The 26,630-nt window shown below is 27.5% G+C and overlaps 2 protein-coding genes across 6 annotated transcripts in view; both read right to left on the bottom strand.

Moving 5' to 3' along the window:
* The window catches only part of M7BP (Myosin-7a binding protein), an 89,399-nt gene that overhangs the window by 46,644 nt on the left and 16,125 nt on the right, over window positions 1–26,630 (bottom strand). Inside the window, exon 2 of one of the 5 annotated variants that reach the window (XM_065514502.1) lies at window positions 23,322–23,586. The exons of the other annotated variants lie outside the window; for them this stretch is intronic. Within the exon in view, the coding sequence (XP_065370574.1) occupies window positions 23,322–23,452 (131 nt within the window). The 5' untranslated portion in view covers window positions 23,453–23,586. The remainder of the gene's footprint in view (window positions 1–23,321; window positions 23,587–26,630) is intronic. 5 annotated transcript variants of the gene reach the window in all.
* LOC135961134 (uncharacterized) lies at window positions 5,435–7,812 on the bottom strand. Its single transcript, XM_065512631.1, has one exon. The coding sequence runs from the start codon at window positions 7,524–7,526 to the stop codon at window positions 7,116–7,118; it is 411 nt and encodes a 136-aa protein (XP_065368703.1). The 5' UTR covers window positions 7,527–7,812; the 3' UTR covers window positions 5,435–7,115.

The raw sequence follows: 26,630 nt of genomic DNA, 5'->3' as shown, positions 1-26,630 counted from the left end.
GTATATAGCAAGTCCAACCTAAAATGGGTCAAAGTCGAGAAAAATATTTTTTAACCCGAATTTTTTTCACCAAACTAAATTTTTTACATACAATTTTTTCATCAAAAAAGAATTTTGAAAAAAATTAAAAAAAAATTTTAATTTTATTCGGCTCTTTCAATTTCAATTTGCATTTTGTGATTATTAATTTAGATTTCTCAATTTCAGTAACCTTTTTCAAAGTATATATACATATATTCCGGATCGTTATAGATAGCGAATTTGATATAGCCATGTCCGTCGGTATATTGAAATCAACTTTCCGTAGCCCCGAAATAACTTACATAAATGATTCATCTATATCTGGATCACTAAGTCATTAATATAGACAAATTTTATCACTAATAAATTAAAAAAAAAAATTTATAAAAAAGTTATTTTTTTTTTTAATTTGGTGAAGGGTATCTACTTGTTTACAATTTATATTTCCTCAAAATTGTTTTGAATATTCTAATTTTTTTTTAATTTGCTTTTTTTAATTTGTTATTCCTTTATATTAATTTAGAATACCAGATTTTGCTAAATTTTAAATTATATTTCCTGCCTTTTTTTTAATTCCAGATTTAAATTTGCATTTGTTCAGTATTCATTTCTCAATTTTAATTTATATTTTCTCACTTTCATTTGTGTGCTTTTCAATATTAAGTTGCTTTTTTCAATTTTCTATTTCTTAATGTAAATTTGCATTTTCTCAATTTCAACTTGAAATGGTGTAGTAATTGTTTGTTTGTTTGCTAGCCAAACCACTAATCACGAAATTCCAATGTTTAAACTGAATAACATTTTATAAATAAAGAAATAAGTATGTATGTATGTAGTTAAACATCTTGTTATTAATTAAATTTAAGAATTCATAATTACCACAACACTTAACTATTTGATAATTTGTATTGAAAAGTAAAAGCATTTCGTGGTGTCATTTCAAACATCAGGATCCGGTTTTAGCGAATTCTATTTGCCCTTTTCATTATTTCTCTCGCTCAACTCGCCTACAATGAAATCAACTTTCAGAATTTCAAATCATTTTTATCATGAAATAAGTAATAAGATTTGGCACAACCAAACAATCCTTACAAGTGTAATAATTACTAATTTTAATCAAGTAATTCTGAAAACAAATTTTTATATTTAAATTGATAATTCACAATAATACATAACATACTAGAAATCTGTACAACTACAATATTATGCAAATTATGAAAAAATAAAAACTAGAAGTGAAAGACGCAGACACGAGAACTTAATTTATTAGTTTTCTTTTGATATTCAAATTGACATGTGTGTATTTGTGTGAATATACATATTTTGAATTGTATGTATTTGAATATTTAAATTATGCATGTCTGCAAATTCTGTTTGACCTATTTTCAATATAAAGTATTCATCTTAAGATTTCAGAACTGTGTTATTCTGAATGTATACATTCCTATTCGTTTTGTAGAATCTTAGGAATAGAAAAGTTTTTTCACTAATGTCAAAAGCGTGTATCTAATGTTTATTTCTATAATATATTTCGTTGTTAATTAAATTTTAGTAGAAGTACTATTAATTAGTTAAGCAATTAAGTAGTTAACATAACATGTATCTATTCAGCATCATAATTTCTATATTAAGCCAAACAAAAAAAGAAAGAAATTCATTAGACCTAACCTTTAGTCTAGGAAGAGTATAATCTTGTGCCTAGATTCCAGAAACATTTCAGTTGTTTAATATTGTTAGTTATTTTTAGAGAAGTTACATATTAAAATAAAAAACAAATTATGTATATCTTATCTCCCATTCGCTATAGTGTAGGGTATAGCAAACAAACCAGTAACATCTATCTACGTAGTTAAAGTTAACGAGCAACATTTGCCAAAAAAATAATAAAATCAAAAAAAAAAAAAAACTTAAAGAGAAAAGAGGTGCTTGAACTTTATGAAGGCCATTCAAAATAACTTAGAATAAAACAAAATCTACAAAACTAATTGCAGCTGAGTTAAAGCTAAATTTTCGTTATCTTAAATCATAAAGAAGTGATGACATGACAGCAAAACTTTAAATTCACAACAACTTTAAAACTAGGAAAAAGTTGCGCCCAACAAACAAATTTTAATAAACACCCCTTTCTATATATTTAATAAAGCTTTCTCAACAAGTTAATTTAAGACTGTCAGACCCTGCTATCAAATATAACTAGTAAGAGTTTAATATTCATGTAAGGAGGGTCTTTCGTTAAAATTTAAATAAATCAAAGTGCACGTGAGATATTTTAGAAATTTATATATGGAATAAACACACGCGGTTTTGCTGTGTGGCGCTCATCCAAAATGTCCAATTTTCAATGACTTTGGTGCATAAAAAGTGGCTGAATTTGACCGATGACATGGGTTATGTCGGCTTTGAAGGACGTGGTGGTTATTCTCACAGATCTGCGACTTAAGAAAACCCCACAAGTAAAAGTCTAGCGAGGTCAAGTCCACGATCTCGGTTCATATCACCAACACGTGAGATGACCATGCCCTCAAATTACTCGTTCAGATTGTCCAATGTATCCAGTCCAATATCCACACCAAACTGTGACTTTTTCGTGATACATTGGACTTTCTTGGTTCTCATGTGGATTAGTATCGTCCCAAATACGAAAATTTTGTCGAATTTGCTCACAAACATATATTTGTTTACTGTAACCATATATATGGTTGCTACAATCATGTGAATCGTAAATTAACCATATTATGGTTACCACAATCATGTAAATGGTTAGTGTGACTATAATATAGTAAAAAATCTTGTAACACTATATAAATGGTTACAGTAACCATGCCCAATTATATTTTTTCTCTGCGTGTAGATCCAATATTTCAATGTGTTACATACGTAATGACAAAATCAATATTATTACCCCCCTCTATTTTAAACGATTGATTTGTGTTTGTTGGGTGAAAATGATGAATTTAGACGAATTTCTGAGAAATACATACTTCGTATGAATCTATTTGCCAAGCTACTTATACAAACTTAATCTAATATGTACTAGGATTCGTATATCTTATGTATATACGATTATTTTATAATCTTATGTTTAAAAATTGATTGTTTAATCGTTAAACCATATAATAATGATCTTATATTCTGATATTTTACAAACTAAAGAGAAAAAATAAAATAATATAAAAAAATAAATAAGAATAAAGTTGATTTCAAGCGACAAAAGATTTTATATCATGCGTTCCACCGTATATCACAGAAAAACAAATTCACATTATGTCTCATATTCAGTAAACAGATACTTTTTAGAGTCATTTGGACATTTCCATTTTTATTTCATTTAATTTCGAATTTTCTTCAGGATTTAAATTTTTGGAAAAATTAAAAAAAAAATTAGGTATTGTATCTTATTCGTATCCTATGAAACTAAAAACTGTTAAATTGACTAAACAAATAAATACTTTTTTTAAGTAACGGAAAGTACATACTACTATTTTTAATAGTTTGTCATTTCGTTTGTAAATAATTTCTACATTTTTCATTTGCGACCTCACAATCTATATATCGAGGGACTATATTCAAAACCCTCAAAAAAAATATTTTAAAATATTTTTTGAAATAATTTCTTCAATCAAACTTCAAAAAAATTTTGCAAAAGCAAAATAAAAACATTTTTTCTACCATTTTTTGTTTAATATTGTATTATTAGACGCTATCTTTTTATTAAAGTGCAAAACCCTCTATCTGATCATGTCATACATACACATTGAATATTTTCGAAAAGCAAAACCCTCTATCTATCATAAAGTCCACAAAAACCTATTATATGTGAGACTCAGTAGGTGTCTAATACGCGACAGTTTTTGGCTCTCCTGAAAAGTTGTGTTTTTCAAGATATATGGTTTTGAATATAGGCCCTCGATATATTCTGGGTCGTCGGCCGCACGGTCCATCTGTGAAATCAACTTTCAGTGGCCCCCAAATAACATACATACATAATTAATACATCAATACGCTATAGACAAATGGCTTAGATATACACGCAGAGAAAAAATATAGTTGGGCATGGTTACTGTAACCATTTCAATATTGTTACTAATTTTTTAACTATATTATAGTCACAGTAACCATTTACATGATTGTGGTAACCATAATATGGTTAGTTTATGATTCTCATGATTGTATCAATCATATATATGGTTACAGTAAACAAATATATGTTTGTGACAACCATTCATATGATGAAGGACTTATCATATTATGTTGCTCTCGGCTTAAAGCTTATCATAATCTGAGAACAACATATTATGATAAAATTATTCATCATAAATATGGTTGATACAATCATGTGAATCATAAATTAACCATATTATGGTTACCACAATCATGTAAATGGTTACTGTGACTATAATATTGTTAAAAAACTTGTAACACTGTTTAAATGGTTACAGTAACCATGCCCAATTATATTTTTTCTCTGCGTGTATGGAAAAAACCAGGACCACCTCAACTTCTGACCTATTTTTGATCTATATCTGGATTACTAAGTCATTGATATAGACAATATGAATATATAATTATAGATATTTCAAAGACCTTTGCAACGTACATAACGCCACTTACAATGGGCCAAAATCGGGAAAAATATTTTTTAATCTGAATTTTTTTCCACCAAAAAACATTTTTTTGTCATAAAATTTATTTTACTAATAAATTTAAAAAAAAAAATTAAATTGAAAAATAAAAATTTGCATACAATTTTTACACTAATAAATTAAAATAACAATTTTAAATTAAACTTTTTTTAAACTTTTTTTTTAATATTTAAAATTTTTTTAATGTATAATTTGGTGAAGGTTATATAAGATTCGGCACAACCGAATATATCTTACTTGTACATTTTCTTGATATTTACCAACAATTTAATCGTGAATATAATCGCGAATTTAATTTAAAATAATAAAAATGGAAATGTCCAAAGGATGTGCGGTAGAAATTACAAATGGAATTAAAAACTAATAATATATCATTACTCTTTCCCTACCACTGATCTATGCTTTTCCCACATTTGTACAATAGTTGTACTTATGACATCAGCATATTAAATTGACAGCAGCCAGGGAAATGGGACCGGTTTTAACTGATATATTTTTTTTTGTTTGGTTTCTTTAGTCGATGTTTATTTTTCGCATTTTGAATAATGTACGTATGAAGTAATAATTCATTGCATGAAGAAAAACCAGCATTTACTAAATATGTAAGTATCTACGATATACAAACATACATCCATACATCCATACTATTGTGCATAAGTATTTGTGCAAGTTTTTATTTTGAGTTTTCTTTCATTACAACATGCAGTTGGAAAATGCGGAAGTTTTCGAAGAAAACAAGCAATCACTAATAAAAATGAAAGTCTATCTAGTTGTTGTTTTTTATGTATGTAAGTTTATTTTGATTTAGATTTTAATTTTTTTATTATTTCTCTTAAATACTTGTATCTTTTAAATATGTAAACATTTTGATTTAATGAGTACAAAAAAATATCACATTTTCAATTATTTAGATTTTTGTTTTGTGTGTAGGTTTCATCTTAATTATGAATTTAGATCTAAAATTGTTTTGTATTTACTAGTGCTTATATACTTAAGATTTCTATAACAATTTACAGACATTAAAATTAATATTAATATTAAAATACATAATAATAAATTTTACAAAATATATTCTAAACAAATATGTGTATAGCTAATTAAAATATATGTATAATAAGGTATGAATATCAGTCAGAAAGTGCCTTGACATATAAGATGAAGTATCTATGTACGTGTAGTTAAATTTGAATGATAAGTATGTATTCACTCATGATTTCAAATATTTCGTACGGAAATTGTTTTAAATAATAAATGTAGGTAGACATTTAGAGTAGGAGTATTTATGGAGATTTGTTTTGCTAAAATTATCTCATTATCTATGTAAGCATACTTTTATTATTGTTATTAGTATTATGCAAATAGTTGAACAAATAAGCGTGACCACTATTAAGGGTGTTTTTTTTTAAGCCCGATGGAACTTACGAAAGTGTTAACTGTCATACTGCGCTCACTTTTTGACATTTATTATCAAATCATTATGGCAAATCATCATGAACAGATTGACGCTTGAACAACGCTATCAAATTATCCAAATTTACTTTGAAAATCAGTCATCGATTTGCGCAACTTATAGACGACAGTTTTATCGCAAAATTGTCGCATATGGTGTGAGACCAGTCCACAACAGACCCTACAGACTTCATTACATCCAGAAAAATGCAGTTTACACGCAGGTGGCATAATCGGACTTTATTTCTTCAACAATTGGAAGTCGGCCGGCCATATGCCGAAATTATTTTTTAAATGTTGGAATAAAAACATTTTTTTATTAAAATTTACTTTTTTTGTGTTATTTTTTAAATTTCAAGTTCCATCGGGCTTAAAAAAACACCCTTTAAAACTGTGTAGTTTACAAAACAATGTTTGCTCAAAAGGATTTAAATTATAATTTATTTAATGGTGACGCTTCTGGTCAAATATTTGCCAAAAGTAGCCTAAGCTTATGACAAACATTTATAAATATTTACTGGAGGTGCTAAATTATTTTATATACATAGTTTGTATTTTAGTTACGGCTTTTCATAGTTTAGGTGACAACATGAATGTTGTGAAAGGTTTTCATTTCAGCTAAACGCATTTTGCATTTTAATGATTGTCAATTGTTTACACCGATTAGATAATATTACAAAATTATAAAGTTTTTTTTTATTCTGCTATAGTCAGTTAAAATTGTAGTACGTATCCAAGCAATAAATAACCGTTAGCAAATGTAATTAATTAATGCACATAATATGAGTCCAGAATATTGAAATGTAATTTTACAGAATTTTTTGTTTACAGTGCTGCTTTTACACTAAATCTGCGTTGTGCACGTGTGTAAATATCACTCAATTCACGAATATGTTTCGATTAATACGTGCGTAAGTATTTGGTTGTTTAATCTTAAGTTTACACGACTGTAGTTTATAGTTAAACTTATGAAGTGTGAGAATCAATCAACATATGAGTCAGTTAGTAGACAAAGCGAAATACTTCCGTGGAGTTTGAGTGATAATTGTTTAATAAATGATGATTATTTTGTTCAGTGGCATCATCGTAATTATAGTATAGACTTTGTTGTTGCTGTATGATTTGACGTTCCTGTTCCTGTTGTTGATGACGATAACGCATTTGTCGCCTGGCCCATTGATCATAGTTGGTTGGTAAATCTTCGTAGTAGATGTCTTCTTCATATTCACCCGAATCATCATAATCAGGATCATAATGATGAGGACTGGTAAATAAGCCAGCCGATGTGGTCATTTTTAACAGAATCACCTCCAAGATGCAAACCATAACAAGCAGCCCCAGTAAAGCCAAGTGAGTATGACCCCAAAGTTCGAGTTTCTCCCAACCGCCAATAAGCGATGCTTGTAGTATCATTTTCAATAATATTTATTTATTTATTTCACTTGTTTTCTTTACATTTCTTTCTTTCTATTTTGTGTTACTATTTTTTTATTGTGCCGTGAGAGAATTTGTGTGTTTTTATTTTTTCTGAATTTAAATTTAATTTACACTATTTTTGGTTTTGAGCGCTTTTGAAAATATTTTTGAAAAGCGCGACTTTCTCGCAAGACTGTTACTTCTGTATTGTTTATTTGTAAATTTGCGAGTCATTGTACAAGCTGTTGTTTGTCAGTTTCAGTTTGTTGAATTGTGATGATGTCTCAGCCAGCTAACCTGAATGTATAATACTAATAAATAAATAAATAAATAGTTAGTTGATGTGTGTTTGCCAGTGATTCACAATCTTTCAACTTAAATTTTTATCAAAAACTACATTCACATTATGTTTTCAAAATATGTAGACTGTTCTTGAAACGAATGTCTTAAAACAAGTTGGGAAATCACTTTAATAAATTACGTTTTCTTTTTTTTTTACTTCTGTTTTCGTTTCTTTCACAAATCTTGTTTCGATTTTAAAAAACTTTGTGAGTACGTAATTGTACTTTTCATACATACATATGTATGTGCAATATAAAAAGCAAAAAGAGTAAGTTTTTTATGATTTTGTATTTTGCATTTTTATTTACATTTATTTATTTATTTTGCATACACATATTGTGGCGCCAAATTAAAAAAAAAAAATAAAATGCAAAAACTTTCCTTAGAATATTTAGTAGAAAAGAATGAATGGAATTTTAAAATACATAAATACATAATTTAACTAGTTTTAGTTTTATTTAGTTCTTCAAATAACGGTTTAATAACTAATGATTCATCTAACAAATACATAAAAGTTATTGGCGAAAAGCATAGATTAAAAACAGATGTTTCTTCTAAGAATATTTAATACACGAATTAACAAGTAAGAAAGTATAGACGGCCAAGCCCGACCTTAAAATACCTTACAAACTTTTTTCCTTTTACTCATGAGTAATTTTCGGAAGTGGGTATTAGATGGGAGCAATGAACCAATCGCCATGATTTCTATACAGTGAAAGAATTCAATGAATTTTTACCTTAATGAACTAATGAATTTTGACCTATAGCAATAAAATGTTTCATGAAATCGATGAATGTTTTTCATTGACTAAAATAATTCATTGAATTAATGAATAAATATAAAATTTTAAATGAAATTATTTAATTAGTTTAATGAAACAACTCGTAATTTCAATGAATTAATTAATGAACGATTAAATCGGAACAATGATGAAAAATCATTAATTTTATGAAATAAGTTCATAAATTCTACGAAATAATTCCATAATTTTAATGAAATAATTAATGAAATAATTTCATTAATTTAATGATTGAACTTCAATTTTATATATGAAATTTATTTTTGAAATAATTGCATTAATTTAACGATTAAATTTTAATTTCATATATTTACTGAAATATGAATTTCAATTTTAAATATGAAATATGTTCATTAAATTAATGAAATATGTTCATTAAATTAATGAAATTAATTCATTAAATTAATGAAATTGTTGTAATTAAATCATTAAATGTAAAAAAAAAATAATTTCATTAAATGAATGAAATTATTCCATTAAATTAATGAAATTATTTCATAATTTCATTCATTTGAAATTGTAATTAAATCAATAAATGAACGAAATTATTTCATGAAATTATGAAATATTATTGATTTAATTACAATTTCCGATATTAAACATATTTTTGTTAAATCTTATTTTTATAAATTTTTAAGAGATTTATACGATTAATCCCCAGTAACACGAAGTCTGGTTATGAGTTAACTAATAGTTATACTGACAGTTTTCATACAAAAATAATTTTAACCGACAGTATAACTATTAGTTAAGGCATAACCAGGCTTCGTGTTAATGGGGGTAAGTGATTTTCGGAAGTGGGCCTTATATGGGAGCTACAGCTAGTTATGGACCGATCATCTTCAATTTCGGCCCTGTTAATTATTCCTATATGAAACTTGTTTTTGTCAAATTTTATGTAGATACCAAAATTTTTGGTCGTTTAAGTGATTCTCGGAAGTAGGCCTTATATGGGAGCTATGCTTAGCTGCCAGATTTGACGATTTTATGTTTCAAAAATAGCAAAGTAACGATTTGTCGTACTTGAAAGTGACGACTTTCTGTAATATGAAAATGTTGCACCATTTTACGAAATACTTATAAAATTTCATCATTTGATGGTGAACATGAAAAGCAATATTTTTAATTCCATGAATTAAAATGTTTGCTTTATATTTTTGTATTCAATTACATATTTATAAACTCTTTAAGAAATATTTATAGTAGAAAAGACTTATACATTTCAATTGTCATGTTTTCGTTTGCTTTTTAAATAAAAATTTAAAACTACTACTAAAAATTTTGACCTTTTCAATTTTCCAAACGTTTTTGAGAATTTTAAAAATTTGAAATAACGAATTTTTATCGGGTTATGGACTGATCCACAAACAAATTTTAAATGTGATTTCCTTTAATATAAATTGTATTTGTGGAGAAATTTGTGTGGATATCTATCTAAATCAGACATTTATGACAAAAACGTTTCATTTCGGGGGATAGTTGTGCTTGGGCTAGGTGAAATAATGGACCGATTTCAATAGGCCTCGTCCTTAGGCCGAAAAAGAAGTATGTGACAAATTTTATAAATATATCATTAAAATTTATAACTGTACTTTGCGCACAAGGTTTTACATGGTCAATCAGACGGACAGACATCGTTAGATCGACTCAGAAAGTGATTGTGATTGAGATCGCTATACTTTAAGGTGTATTAAGCCTAGTAATTTGGGCGTTACAAACATCAGCACTAACGCAATATACCCTTTCCACAATGGGTAGGGTATATAAATATCCAGAGTTTGTTGTTGTCATTGTTGTTTTTTATATATATTCTTTTTTTAATTTTGCTATTAACATTTGAAATTGTGAAATAGGTATTTGAATGCTTTTGGGCTAAAAATATACATTATTATTGTTATTATTATATTAATGAAAGTACAAAATTAGTAAATTTAATGTGTATTTTTTTTTATTTTAGTATTTATTAGCTATTTGTAGCTATAATATCTATCCGATTTGTTTAACGTCATAAAATAATTAACGAACAAGTTCTAGCTAGCATCTATGATTTGTTATTGAAATTAAATATTTTATCTTGTTTAATAGTGAATAAACAAATAAAACAAGTCAGATTGCTAGTATATTTTGCCCAAAACCGAAAATAACCAAAACCTATTGGTTTTCAATTCTTTTAAACCGAAACCGAGGTTTTGAATTATATCGGTTGTTTGGAAACACTAGGTTTAATACTTCGTCGCTGTGAATTAGTAATAAAAAACAAAATAAGTAGTTACTGTGTCAATAAAAAGATCAGTTTATTTTTTTTGTAACAATTAAACCTAAGTTTCAAAAAAAAAATAAAAATTTCTTAAGATTTTTTTGGAATTAATAACCACTGTATATTTTTTTATTTTAAGATTTTTCAGATATTTTTCAAAATATGTAGTGTTTCTTTTAAATGGACCATTGTCGATCCAAAATTTCTAATTTGCCTTATACTTTGTTGGAAAAGTATTTGCAATTAGTATCCGATATATATGTATGCTAAAATCTTTTCAACACCCACTCAAATGTATGAGTCGTCGATAAGTTACACTGTGCGACAAAAAATAAATAGGAAGTGATTTTTCTGGTTACTTAAATATCATATAAACCATTCGAAAGGCCTCAGTTTCTTCTTCCTAAATCCTATGAGAAACTTAAAATCAGTTGATATTCATCTAAGATACAAAAAAATCAGTTTTTACTGTAACTCAAAATTTTGAAAACAGATTATTGTTGTACTCGACAACACCAACATGAAAATTAGTATCACGTATTTCTAATTCATTATTTTTTGTATCATTGTGTTATTTTAATTTTTTGAACTCACAACAATGGCAACACATTCTGCCCAATTATGAATAAAAATTCCCCGGGAGTTTTTTCCTTTTTTTTAACCTTGAACTTGAATAGGAAAAATGGGAAAAGGGAAAAAACTCCTGGAGAACTGATTGTTTTTCATTAGAGCCAGTAGTTTATTTTTTGCCCATATTTCCAATCAGCTCCACTGTGTAACAATTCATACCGACAAACAAAATATACATTCGCTTAATGATGAAAGGTGTTTGTTGTAAACTAAGTCAATAGTGGGTTTCTGTAATACATACGGCATCATTTATTTTTTACAGCCTAAAAGTAGGCTTTACTTTGTTGAAAATATAACGAGCTAGTTAGTTAAGGTACGGTCACACACAGCTAATATTTGACGTTTATCGTCAAATATTTCATTGCCTGAATCTGACCACAAATAAAATTTAGAGCAAACAACAAAACAGATGATTTTAGTCAAACAAAATTATTTGTCGGCAAACAAAATATTTTCTTAATGTGAACAAAGTGTGACCACTAGCTACATAAATACCTAAAAAATATATAATTTGATCTTGCAAATATTTTGAAGGTTAAAACACTTATTTCGAATTGTAAAGTAATCATTTTATTAGAGATTTATTGAATTTTGTTATCATATATTGAATTTAATTTTTCACTTTTTGTTTGACCAAACTGCTGCGAAAAAGAATCAGTAAATATATTTGCCGTGTGGTCACACTATATCAAACACTTTCATAAAATAATTGTTTGATCAAATAAAAAAAAACAGAAAATTATTTGCTCAGCATGGCGGAAAAATAAGAGGAGATTATTTAAATATTTTTCGTACTAAATTAAAGACACAAATTCACTATTTTTTTTTTAAACATAAATACATATTCAATATTTCTTGAATATTTGTTATTTAAATTATTTTCACTAAATAATTGCATCAATAAATGAAGTCTTCTTCTTCACATAAAAGTCATTCAGCCTAGGATGACATACTGGGAGAAAAACTAATTGAAGACATGAAGTCTATGTTGCGATTTTTGTAATTTTATGCGATTTATATTTTTATACGTTTAACATAGTCTGATGTTTGATTATTTTTTATTTATACATGGAGTTTGTCTATTTTCAAAATTTAAAATTGCTCATATGTACATATGGAATATTAACTGAAATTTTATACAGATTGAATTTAAAATCAAAGAACATTTTTCATACATACATAAATAGTATGAATTGATTGTAATTAAAAAATAATTCTTAAACAGTATGATCTGTTTAATTTTTTTTACTACAGAAGAAGAGTATGTCTAATAGCATTTTTCACTTTTCTGATTTTAGTATCATAAAAAAATTTTTATTATAAATTTTTAGATAATGCGATTGAATTGGAATTAATTAAAAAATTATGTAAAAAAGGTAAACATTTCCATAAAATTTAACAATATTTGTGAACATGTTCTTATTCTGAATGAAAAAAGTTTGGAAAAAGTCGTGTTCGATTAATAATATGTATTAAAAAACCAATAAGCATTTTTACTGGAATTCAAGTTGATAGCAAGTGTAATTCAAGCCTTGAGTTATAGTCAAGCAATTGAATTACAGTTGTATTACACTTTATTTCAATAGCATTCTCCAGTAAAAAGGAAACATAAATTCAAGCCATATGTTTTTTGTTTGAAAAATATTTAATATTTCAAATATTTTGCAAGTATAAAACATGATTACATTTCCATTCAATTTCAATTATGAATTTTGATAGTAATATAATTTAATAAATAAACATTTAATAATTATATTATTAAATTGTTCAAGCTTGTGTTCTTTTCGCGATTTGTTTTCATTATTTAGCGATTTTTAATTTAAGATATAGCAACACTACTTTTGCGATAACACATGATGCAACAGCTGTTATTTGACGCTGTTTGATCTTGCAAATGAATTGCAAGATCAAATAAAAAAATACCCAAAATGCAGGAAAATATTTGCTGTTTAGTGGTCACACATTGGTCACATTACAAGAATGTTTTCATATTGGCAAATAAATTTGTTTGACCAAATTCAGCTGTTTTCTTGTTTGCAGTGCAAAAATATTTTCTGTTCAAACTAGAAACATAAAATATTTGACGCTTAAATAAAAGTACTGAAATTTCATAATTCTTTCAAATGTAAAGCAAAATCTGGTAATATTTTACTTTCTAGAAATGTCTTTTTTATTGATGAAAGAAATTAAAGTTGTTTTGCAGCTTTATTTAATAATTATTTAGAACAAATATTACCATAAATGTGACCACAAGTCAAATATATTTTCCCCTTTGTGTGTTTGATAGTATTTCGGTGTAGTTTGATTAAACAAATATGGCAAATAAATGTGTACAGTGTGAACACAAAATCAACCCATGAATTATTTGATGTAGTTTTGATCTAACACATGAAACATCTTGTGTCAAATAATTTGCGTAGTCTGACCCTACCTTTAGTTAACTTTATTGAGACTTCTTTTTTTCATATTTCAAGATTTACAAACATTAAATATTATAAGAAAACTTAAAACTATAACGTATTATTTTAATTACATGAGTATTCAATTGGTAATGCGACTAGCTTATCAATATTTGAGAAGAATAATTTATATGTAAAATTAAATGTTAATTTTGAAGAAAACAATGCTTGCTCCCGGCATTTAGCTATATAACCAGCTAAAAAATTGCACTAACAAAACATAAAAATCGTATGTATGAACAGAACTGCGTTTATACTAAAACAAATTTGGCTTAAACTATTTACTGTTCAGCAAACATATAATTTAGAAAAAAATTTATATTATTTGCTACATTTAGGAAATTATAACAAACATAATCCTAAACATAAGATCAACATAAGATTCAAGCAGAAAGGCGGCATAATTCTTAATATCTGATAGTTGCTTAAAAAAACGAGCCCCTTGCAAATTTAGATTCTAGACATTATTAATTCTTACAAAATTAGTATCTTTTTGTATCTTTTTTAGACCGTTTTTTTTTTAATAAAAGTTAGAATTTCTTTTTGTCTTATTTTTGTATATTATTTTGTTAATTGCCACTTCTTAACAACAAAAATAGATTTACTTGCCAACAATATTGAACACACATCACTATATGACACACTTTTATTAGAAATTGTACTTAATTATTTTCACAAATAAAGTAAAGGTGAATTAATTAACTTAACTGTTGTTACAATTAAACAATAAAAACAGACAAAACTCATAGACATACCAACGCCTTCGGGGAGTTGCAAAAAATTCGATTATTGTAACACTCATTGCATTTTCACATCACATTACTCTTCTAGTGCGATTCTATTAACTTTCTTTCTTTATTTATTTAAATGTCTTTAGGAAAGTTATTCAGCTTGCAATACATTCAATCGTTTTAGTTCTACTACTAAGTATAATTTATTAATTTTAATTGAAAACATTTCATAAACAGCGAGACTTTAAAGCACTTAAATCCGTCAACTGACACATAGGGAGAGAGATAGAGTTTACGGAGTACGGATTGGTGTAAATATTCATAATGTTGCCCAGCAGTTGGCATTGTCAAATACAAAATCGCTTGGCTCATTGGTTTTTTCTCTTTCAGTGTTTTAGGGTGTGCTTGTGCAGCCGAAATTAAATGAGTTGCTTTGTTTGGACTCAAACGTGAATGACTTTTTGTCTTTTGGACAGGAAATCAGAATTTTGAAAATGAGAGGTTCTCTTGTTCGTAAATCAAAAGTACGTAGAGTTCTAATTAGACGTTTGTTGGCTATTGACCAACAATATTCAAAGGGAAAGTTTATTAGCTGTCTTGATTGTTTAATAAAGCGACTTTTGTGAATTTACTTACTTGTGTTTGTGTTAAAGTCTGAGAACTTTGAGCAAAATAAATTAAATATAAGAATTCTATAATACAATGGGGATCAGGCTAATTCAGAAAGTGGTAAATTTATTATGCATTTTAAAATGAGCCAATTCAAGCAACACTGTACAATGATAATAATGATATTTTAATTTTAAATTGAAAATATTTCTTAAACTATTGTATAATATGTGTAACGAATAATCATTGTCATCGTTTTCAATTTTTCCCATACCTGATTTAATTTGGTTTCATGATGTTGCAACGTTGTCAGAAAGTGCATTGTCAGTACATTGTAAAACAATAATATTGTCAAACATCTGACAATTGTCAGACACTTTTTATTGACAGGTGTGAGAAGTTTATGCTTCTGACAATAGCATCATTGTCAGACCATTTAAAAGCAAAAAAAATTCATATTAATAATATTAAAAAACAAAATTGAAAAACAAATTACTATGTAAATATAAAATGGATAGCAACATTTCAACATTTCAATTAAACCTGCATCATAGATTGCAGCTATGAGCCAATTGACTTGACTTTTATTATCCAGTTATCCAACTTATCGAGGTTTATGGGATGCTGGTAGCGCTGAGTATAAACTTCCCAAATACATTTTATGGCAAGAGGTCGCAGATGCCATGCATCTAATTTTAATCGATTGCAAAGGAATACAGGCAAATCTCCGCTTCTCTTTCAATTGGAAAAATTCAGAAGAAAAATGTCAGCCCAAGGCACTGATAAACAATATCAAATCGGTTGTTTCCGGTAACCATAATGTGTTTAAGTTACGATTCACATGATTGTAACAATCACATATATAATTGCAGTATATAGGTATATGTTTGTGACAACAATTTTATAATGAAGGATTTACCACATTATGTTGTTCTGGACTTATGGCTATTATAATCTGAGAACAACATATGATACAATATAATGATTTATCATGAACATGATTGCCATAAATACATATTAATTTTCTACAATTGGTTACCGCAATCATATAATTAGATAATTATTGAAACTATAATATACTTAAAAAAACTTGTAAAAATTTTGAAATGGTTACCGTAAACATGTACAACTATATTTTTTCTCTGGGTGTAGTATTGGAATTAATACATTTTTATAAAATTTGTAATTATTAAATCAACCATTTAGGCAACTCGAGCCTGGCAAGTCTAGCTAGCAGGGTGATCAAATCTTCGACATTTTTTAGAAACTGGTTTTCGGTTTCTTCGAAAAATTGCAATTTAATATAAACCGGTTTCGGTTTTTTATAATAAACGGTTAATTGGTTTTTTGGAAAAATATTTAAACGCCTAAAAATAAGAAGAAGAAAAGTTTTATTTATTAAAATAATAGTGATTAAAACCATTTTGATTACTTCTTTTATCCTTCACAAGGACTTTGGTTCAAATTTGACCAATTTTGAAATTAATATTTAATTTTTTCTAAATTTTCTAATTTTTTTCATTTCAAATGACAACAACTATGTTAGGTTTTTAGAAAAACAAATCCCAGTAAGCACCAAATCCCCAAAAATTCAAGCACTTGAGGATTTTGTTGGAATTTGACTTGAATGCAAATGTAATTATGTTTTAAACTTGAAAAATATTTAAAAAATTAAATATTATTCAAACAAAAAACAGATGGCTTGAATTTATGTTTCCTTTTTACTGGAGAATGCTATTGAAATAAAGTTTAATACAACTGTAATTCAATTGTTTGACTATAACTCAAGGCTTGATTTACACTTGCTTTCAATTTGAATTCCAGTAAAAATGCTTATTGGGAATTTGCAAAAAAATATCTATAAACTTGTTTGGACTTAAGGTCTTTTGTTACGTACAATTAAGTTACATTTTTTCAGAGCTTTGGTAGCACTACTATATATGTATCTCTGGTAGCTCTAATATATATCTGTCTCTTTTCATCATACTTGCTGAACTACTGTTTTTCTTATCCTTCATAAGGTCTTCGAGTAAAATGTTACCCATTTTGAAATTAAAATTGCATTTTTTCTAAAAATTGATATTTTTGATATTTTATGACTTTAATTTAATTTTAAATGTCAACAACTACGTTAGTTTTTTTTAAAAAAAATCTATTTTCTATTTGGGTCAAATTTGACCGAAGCTCGTTAACGTCAGTAAATTTGAAGACCTTATGAAGGTAAAATAATCTCTTAGGAATAAGTAAAACACAGTTTAAATGCTTTCGAGTATATCGACATTTTTTGTTGTTTTTATAAAACTAGACATTGAAAATTATCTTTTACTTGGTGCTAGAGAGTCCAAAAAACCGTCAAATTTAAAAAACCGATTTCCGGTTTAACCGAAAAAGTGTGTTTTTGAAAAAACCGGTTTCGATTATTGTTTTTTAAATAATCCCGGTTAATCGGTTTATATGTAATGTAAATTTAGCATTTTTGAATTCTTTTATATCTTTTAAGAAATGTTGTCAAATGCTACAATTTTTTTTATAAAATAAATCAATACTTTTAAAAATGGTATCAAAGTTTTTCATAAATATGTTTGAATGAGCTTTAGAAAATATATTTCATTAAAACCGTAACCGTCTTACAAAAACCGGGTTGTCAAAAAACCGAAAAGTTAAAAAAACCGAAACCGGTTGAGTTTAAAAAAATTAAAAAACCGGTTGACCGGATTTCGGTTTTGGATACTCTACTTGGTGTATTTGTAGGGCATATAGAAAACATAGCATTCAGTAAGTTTTCAGGCTTTCCAGATCACTTGTGAGATTTTCTAAAGTCTTCTAAAATAGTTGAAGTTTTAATTTTTTTTTTACACTAAAACTCATAAAAACACACTTTTAGATAAAACCGGCTATTCGAGGAGAAAATCCCGGTTTCTTCGATATTCGAAATGTGAGCTTTTCAAAAAAAACCGAGACCGACCTTAGCAAAAAAAACCGGTTATAACCGGTTATTAAAAACCGGTCCGATCACCCTACTAGCTAGAAGCAATAGAAATTAATTTACCAAGTTTTTGGGGTGAAAAAATTGTATGGTTTGTCATAATTTTCCTTTCCAGCTTAAAAAAAGTATATATAGTTGTACTTACTACATGTTTGTATTTATGGTCAACTAAATTTGCAAACATTTTCCAATCAAAACATAAATCCATAAACATGTGTTTTTAAATTTATTCATTTGAATTTCTTGACCTTTTTTTGGCCAAAAAAAACTTTAAATTTCCGGTTGTCGGACAATTAACACCTTTCGAAAAACAAAACATCATAATGAACATGAACATTTCGTAATCATAATGTTTTTTTTTGTTGTATGATGACGACGATAGTATCTGCATATAAAATATACAAATTGTTTGCAATTTGGATAAAAAAAAAAGTGAATAATAATAAAACTTCATAGCTGCATTTTATGCTTATGCATAGGAATAATTAAACAATTTTGTTTTCTTTGTTTTTTTTAAGTTTTCATAATATTTATGCAGTTTGAAAATGATTACATAGTTTTTTTTATTAAGTTGTCATTACAGGTTGCAATATATTTTTACTATAAACGAACGAACGAAAGAAAAACCAAGTCTGTATTGACCAACAGAATTAATGAGTTTGTCAATTATGTACATATTTGTATTTGTATGAATGTGTGTAAGTATTTATGTAACTGTGTGATTGACGGAAGCCTACAATTTTATTTTAATAATTTTAAATAGTTTTTTTTCTTTTTTTTTTTTTGATGCATCTACCAGTACCTACTACGAGCACAAGTCAATATTAGTTTCTTGTTAAAGTTGCCGTTTTTACGAGCACTAAATAGATACAACAAACAAGACAAAAACGGTTTTAGATGAGGTGCTGTGCTGTGCTGCGGCTGGCGTGTTGAATTTTTATTTTGGATTTGAAATTCAATTCAAATAAATACAAAGACATAAAAGTTTAAACAAAACTTAAAGAGGTATAAAATCGTAATTATGTCATACACATACAATACAACGGGCGATTACAAGTGATTCGTAAGAGGAGAAAATATTCGTAGTTAAAAACTTGTTTAGTTTAATCGCCGTTTTGATGTTGTGTCTTAAATATTTGTATGAAAAGATATGTTCATGTACATTGTACACATAAATAATATTACAATGGTTAGCATAGAAATAGTAATCTACATAGCACAAAATCAAAATCCTATTACTCCTAAAACGGGTACTAAAACTAGGAAATGTTATGTAAACAATAGGGTCGTTCTATAAATGTTTCAAATATCCTCTACTCTCTCATATATAAATGTTTAAGAAGTGGAGAGGATAATGTGAACACCCCAAAATATGAACACTTTTTACTTTCAAAGGGGTACTCTAAAATATGAACTTAGTGAACTAAGCAGTTTATATTTTTATCTTTTTTTTGTTTTTTTTAACATATTTTATCTATCTACAAAGAGTTGAAATCTAAATCAACTGGGTAGTGGCTAAATTCTAATTCAACTGCTTAATAATTTTTGGACTTCCCCACCTGTAGATGGGAATTATATGCCATTCGCAAATATGAACAATCTTGCAAAAGTCAACTGGCCTGGTTTTAATTAGTTCATATTATCGCGAGTGCATTGTATTGCGTTAGTGCTGATGTTTGTAACGCCCAAAAATATTAGTCTAACACCCACCTGAAAATATACCGATCGTCTCAGGCTGTCCAAGTAAACCTTGTGCGCAAAGTACAGGTAGCACACGCAGAAAAAAAATTGTTGGGCATGGTTACTGTAACCATTTCAATATTGTTACAAGTTTTTTAACTATATTATAGTCACAGTAACCATTTACATGATTGTGGTAACCATAATATGGTTAGTTTATGATTCTCATGATTGTATCAATCATATATATGGTTACAGTAAACAAATATATGTTTGTGACAACCATTCATATGATGAAGGATTATGTTGCTCTCGGCTTAAGGCTTATCATAATCTGAGAACAACATATTATGATAAAATTATTCATCATAAATATGGTTGCCACAAACATATATTTGTTTACTGTAACCATATATATGGTTGATACAATCATGTCAATCGTAAATTAACCATATTATGGTTACCACAATCATGTAAATGGTTACTGTGACTATAATATAGTTAAAAATCTTGTAACACTATTTAAATGGTTGCTGTAACCATGCCCAATTATATTTTTTCTCTGCGTGCAGTTCGATCAAATTTGGTACATACATTTGTTTTAGCCCTAGGATGAAGCCTATTGAAACTGGCTTAAATTAGTCCATTATTTCACCTACCCCCATACAAATGTCCTCCAGAAATTGGACTTTGTCGGTCGTAAATGGTTAATTTATATATTTATCTACACACATTTCGCTCCAAATAAATTTTATATATTCGAAAGTCATGTCACGTAATTTTATGATGATCGGTACATAATTAGTCAAGACCCTCTTCCGAAAATCACTTTAACGAGCATAATTCTTTTAGAAATGTTGGTATCCACATAAAATTCAACAGAAATAAGTTTCATATAGACATAAATCGCATGACCTAATTTCATGGCGATTGGTCCAAAATAAATTATTGAAATTTAAAAAAAAAATTTCGCTCCTTCAGATTCTCTATTAAAAATATTCTTAAAGCCCTTAATAGAATAAACCCATTAAATCAATTTGAGTTTGTGAAATTATGCTTCAAAACGAATATTTGAGTTCCCCGAAAAATATCCTTTTAATGAAATTCTTTGAAATTTTATTAATTTTTACTGTATTTTTTTAATATTTCACAGAATTTTAAGTTTCCTTTGTTTTTTATATTTTTCTCGAAGTTTTTTTTAAGTTTCTGAAAATTTTCAGTTGGGAAAATTCTTTATAAATTTTTGGATATTGCAAAATTATTATTATTTAGACTTGCATACGAGTGATACAATGAAAAATTCCCAAATAAAACTTTAAAAATCCCCAAAGTGGGGATTTCGTTTAAACATTTTGGGAATTAATCAAATTGGTTATTTTTGACAAAATTTCACTACTAATTGTAAGAAATCCAAGTTTCCCATTTAATTTTTTCAAAATCCCAAATTGGGGATTTCGCAGTTACAGTTTGGGAATTGAGAAAAATGGTTCTTTAAGGTATTATTTCACTTTAAAGTAAACAAATGTTAAACAACTAAGTGATTTCGTTATAGAAGTTTGAGAATTTGCAAAACTTTTATTTTCAATACAATTAAGATTACAATTACTAATACCCATTTGAAAAAATCGCTAAACGTTTCTACTAAAACAATTTTTTGACTTCCCCTCTAATGTTTCACTTTTTTTGACTTTTAATAAAATTTCTTGTAAATATTTCTTTATATTTTATTTATTATTTAACTTTAATTTAGTTTTTTTAACAAAATTCTCTTAAAATCTTTCACTCAAATAAAACTTTAAAAATCCCCAAAGTGGGGATTTCAAATAAACAGTTTGGGAATTAAGCAAAATTTTTATTTTTGTCTAAATTTCACTAATAAGTAAACAAATGTAAAAAATCTAGTTATTCCTTTAAATCCCATTTAATTTTCTCAAAATCCCAAATTGGGGATTTTGCAGTTACAGTTTGGGAATTGAGAATAATGAGGATTAAAAGCGTAAATTTTAACAGTAGTGCCTATAATGGGTTAGCGTGGGTATCGATTTGAAAGCATATTTAGATTTTGGGCAGATTTTTGGGTTTGAAGTTGCTACACCATTTCCAATTTTATTTCAGAAATTTATATTTATATACCCTTCACTATGAGTAGCAAGGGTATATAAAAGTTTGTCATTCCGTTTGTAAATTTCACAATATAATTTTCCGACCCTATATATTCTGGATTCTTATAGATAGCGGAGTCGATTAAGCCATGCCTGTCTGTCTGTTGAAATCAACTTTCCGAAGCCCCCAAATACACGATTCATACATCAATATCTCCGGAATTCCGACTCAGTTGCTATTTAAAATCGAGAAAATCGGTCCACAAATGGCTGAGATATAAGGAAAAAACCAGGACAACCTCGATTTTTTACCTATATCTGGATTACTAAGTCATTAATATAGACACCATGCAACGATGTATACGTATAAGACCATGGGTAAAAATCGGAAAAAATATTTTTTAACCCGAATATTTTTTCAACACAAGTTTTTGTTTTGCTAAATATTAAAAAAAATTTAAAAAACAAAAAAAAAAATTTTTATTTAAAAAATCGAAAATTTGCAAAAAATTAAAAAAACAAAAATAAATTTTGAATAAATTTTGTTTAAATAAAAATATTTAAAATTTTTATTTTGAAGTATAATTTGGTGAAGGGTATATAAGATTCGGCACAGCCGAATATAGCTCTCTTGTTTATAAACAAACACAATCTGCGAAGCGTTATGCTTGTGTGCAGATACACCTAGAATCTTTGGCGGGTATCGACTCCGCAAACCCTCAGATTGAATTTTAGAATATTCCAATTATATTTCACAATTATCCATTTGTATTTCAGAAATTTCTAATTTCATTTCAGAAACTTCCATTTTCGAATTATCCTCATTTGTATTTCAGAAATTTCCAATTGTATTTCAGAAAATTCTGAAATACAAATGTAAATTTGTGAAAAACAATTCAAAAATTCTGAAATAAAATTAGAAAAATTTGAAGTATAAATTAAAAATTCTGCAATATAAATAGAAAATTCTGAAATACAAATGGAAATCGCTCGGTACTCGGCAAAATTATGTTCATTGCATGATTTGTCATGAGAACATACTACAATACACTAAACATTATGAAATATAGAAGAAGCATTAGTGACCCTATTATTTTGTCCGTAACTGTATATGGATACATGTATTTAATTTAACTTTTGTTGAGCAGTATTAAATGTATTTTTTTTATCTATTTAGTTAAAGATTTAAGGCTTACCTAAAAAAGTCATTCGTTGTTTTTGTTATTAAGTAAACACCTCCAATTATGCCGATGACAGCCGATATGCCGGCTATTAAATTATTACAGCGAACGGGCGGAAACTCTAACAAATTCATTTGATTATGCATATCCTGAATAATTTAAATCTTTAATTTCAATAGCTGCACTTTAGTATTAAACGGAAAATATTGGATTTTTTTTATTTTTTTTTTATTATGTTTTTGTATTAATGCTGTTTCGCAATTTTTATAACTTTAATACTCTGTAATGAAATAAATGAAAGAACAATAATTGTAATTGAAAATCACGTGTGTTTCGTATTTGTTGTCACTTCTCTGGTTCTCATCAACACATTTTCACTGCTGTTGTTTGTTTTTCGTTATCGCAATACTACGATTATTTCTACTTTAATCTACTTTATTTTCGTTTTTCTTTTTTTTGCATTTTTACCATATTTATTTATGTGAAAAATAAAAATATTAAAACACATCTTGGTTTTGTTTGGTTTTATAATAATCACAATTTTTTTTTACGTTTACGTACTTGATCAACTAAGATGCAAAAAGAACTAACTGCCATTTTAAGTATTTAGCAGGAGGGGAAAAATAAATTCATATTCATGTAAACACATGGTAAATACTATGAGTCTCAAAAGTAAGTAAACACCTGAGAATTATTTGATTTATTTTTTGAAGATAATGAAAATCATTAAAATTTAAAAGTTATTAGGATCGGTTCAGAAAAACGATTTTGGTCTGACTCTAAGGTTTTAAACAAATAATATAAATCACTGATATTTATTCAATTTTGGCGCCCATAGTATCTATGTGCTTTATTCATTATTATTCATACAAATGATTTAGATTTTTTCTTATAAACATTTAAAAATTTGCTATTTTTTCTTTAATTTGCCAAGTTACTTCCTCAGAATTATTATTATAAAGTTAGTTAGGTCTTTTTGCATTGTAGGTAGCATTATTTAGTTTTGTATTATGAGTATAACTCGTATTAGTTTGTTCTTTAAATAGTAGAAAATCCAAAGTTTAAGTACTTTAATAAATAGTAATGTATTAATTAAATTTATAGCTTATTGTCAAAATATATCTTGAATTTTGGCAGAACAATCACAATTAATAGCTTCGATTGGAAGAATTCAATATTTCAAAAAAATGACACTGTGTAACAAGACTGTGACAGTATTTAAACGGAAAATTAAAATATACTCTGAAGACAATATATGAGTAGAGTTGTTAATAAAAATATTTAAATATAATTATTTTAATAATTCAAATTTTTTCATTAAATTCATTGACTTAAATTTTGTGTACAAGCTTTAGCAGAAAATAAAAGAAATCTCCCAATTCCTCACTTAGTTATTGAATATTATAGTGTAAACAAAAAAATTTGTTTGCTTCGAAAATGTTGAAACTTGTGCCAACAAAGCGTCATATGCGGGAAGTTTTGCTTTAAATCTTTAATTTAAAAAAATATGCCGCTGAAGCACACCGATTGCTCACCAAAGCCTATCGTGAATGTGTTTTATTCAAGACAAAGATCATCCAAAAAAGTTTTAAGACCAAGAAGAGCTTGCAAAATCATTGGGAGCTACTCAAAAAGCAATTTGAAACGTTTGCGAGCAGCAGGATTCATCCAAAAGGAGAGAAATTTGATACGAATTGAAGAGACACCTTGAAAGATTTTTTGCATGTCCGAATTGAGAAAAAGACAAGTAGGGAGCTATATTCGGCTGTACCGAATCTTATTATACTTAAAAATATTTTTATTTAAACAAAATTATAATATTTTTTAATTGTTTTTAAAAATAAAAATTTAATTTTTTTTTTTTAATTTTTTTTCAATTTTTGTTTTTGGAAAGAGAATTTAAGACAAAAAAAATTTTGGATGTAAAAAAATTGAGCTTAAAAATATTTTTCCCGATTTTGACCCATTGTAGGTCCAACTTACTATGGTCTTATATACATCGTTGCAAAGGTCTTTGAAATATCTATCATTAGATATCCATATTGTCTATATTAATGAAAAATAGGCCAAAAATCGAGGTTGTTGCAGTTTTTGTCGATTTTAAATACCAACTGAGCCGGAAGAAATCCCGATATATTGATGTATGAATCATGAATGTAAGTTATTTGGGGGCTACGGAAAGTTGATTTCAGCATACAGAAGGACAGACGGACATGGCTATATCACTTCGCTATCTATAACGATCCAGAATATATATACTTTGTGGGGTTGCAAATGAAAAATGTAGAAATTACAAACGGAATGGCAAACTTATCTTGCCACTCATGGCGAAGGGTATAAAAATCATTTTTGCACCGAATCATTACATGCAATGAAAAATGGCTTCACATACGATAACCCGAAGCGTAAGAGATCGTATGTGAAGCCCGGACAACCAACCAAAGGCAAATATCCATGCCGCTAAGGTAATGCTCTGTATTTGGCGGGAGCAAAAGGGTCCTATCTATTATGAGCTGCTGAAATCTGGCCAGACGCTTAACTTTGGAAAAGAGTATCCGATATTGGCTTAATTCGTTATTGGCCTCAAAAGACGAGCATTTCTTTTGGCTCGGAATCCATATGTTGCCAGAAAGATGGGGAAACGTCTTAGCTACTAACAATGGCCAATGCTTTGAATATATTTATATTGTACAAATGTTTCAAAATAAATGCTAAACATTTTAAAAAATGACGCATTTTTAGGTCATGCTCCATATATATTATATGTAGAATTTAGCAGCGGCCTTAAAAATATATTGTAGAATAAATAAGGCCTGTCATAGAATTCAATTCCGATCGAAAGTGGAATTAATTCCGTATTTCGCTTCTTCAGAAAAAGTAAAACGTAAATTTCTTTCGGAATGAAAACACTTTCAGTTTTCAAGGTGGAATTGATATTTCTTTGTATTTTATATGTTTTTCTAAAAATGTTAATCAATTTCTGTACCAAAAACTTTACTCTTGTTTTAATATCAAAAATACTGTCAAATTAAAATCAGAAATACATACATAATTGTTAAATATTTTTGGAATTAATAAATTACACGGAATCCGAAGAACCTAAAACGTAATCGATCGGAATAAAAATCCCCACCAAGGTTTTTTTATAGTTTAAGGAATGAATTGTTTAATTTCTTTAAAACTTATTCTGGGAAGTATATCTGACAGTATCGTCTTGCTGCACAGTGTAAGGCCAAGTTGGTTAGGGGTAAAAAACTGAATGTCTGTGCAATGTACATATGCATGTATTTATGTATGTATTTATGCAAGTGCAAGTAGATATCG

This window comes from Calliphora vicina, chromosome 5, assembly GCF_958450345.1.
Source record: "Calliphora vicina chromosome 5, idCalVici1.1, whole genome shotgun sequence".
NCBI classification, from domain to species: Eukaryota; Metazoa; Arthropoda; class Insecta; order Diptera; family Calliphoridae; genus Calliphora; species Calliphora vicina.
This window is presented reverse-complemented; position numbering and strand designations above follow the sequence as displayed.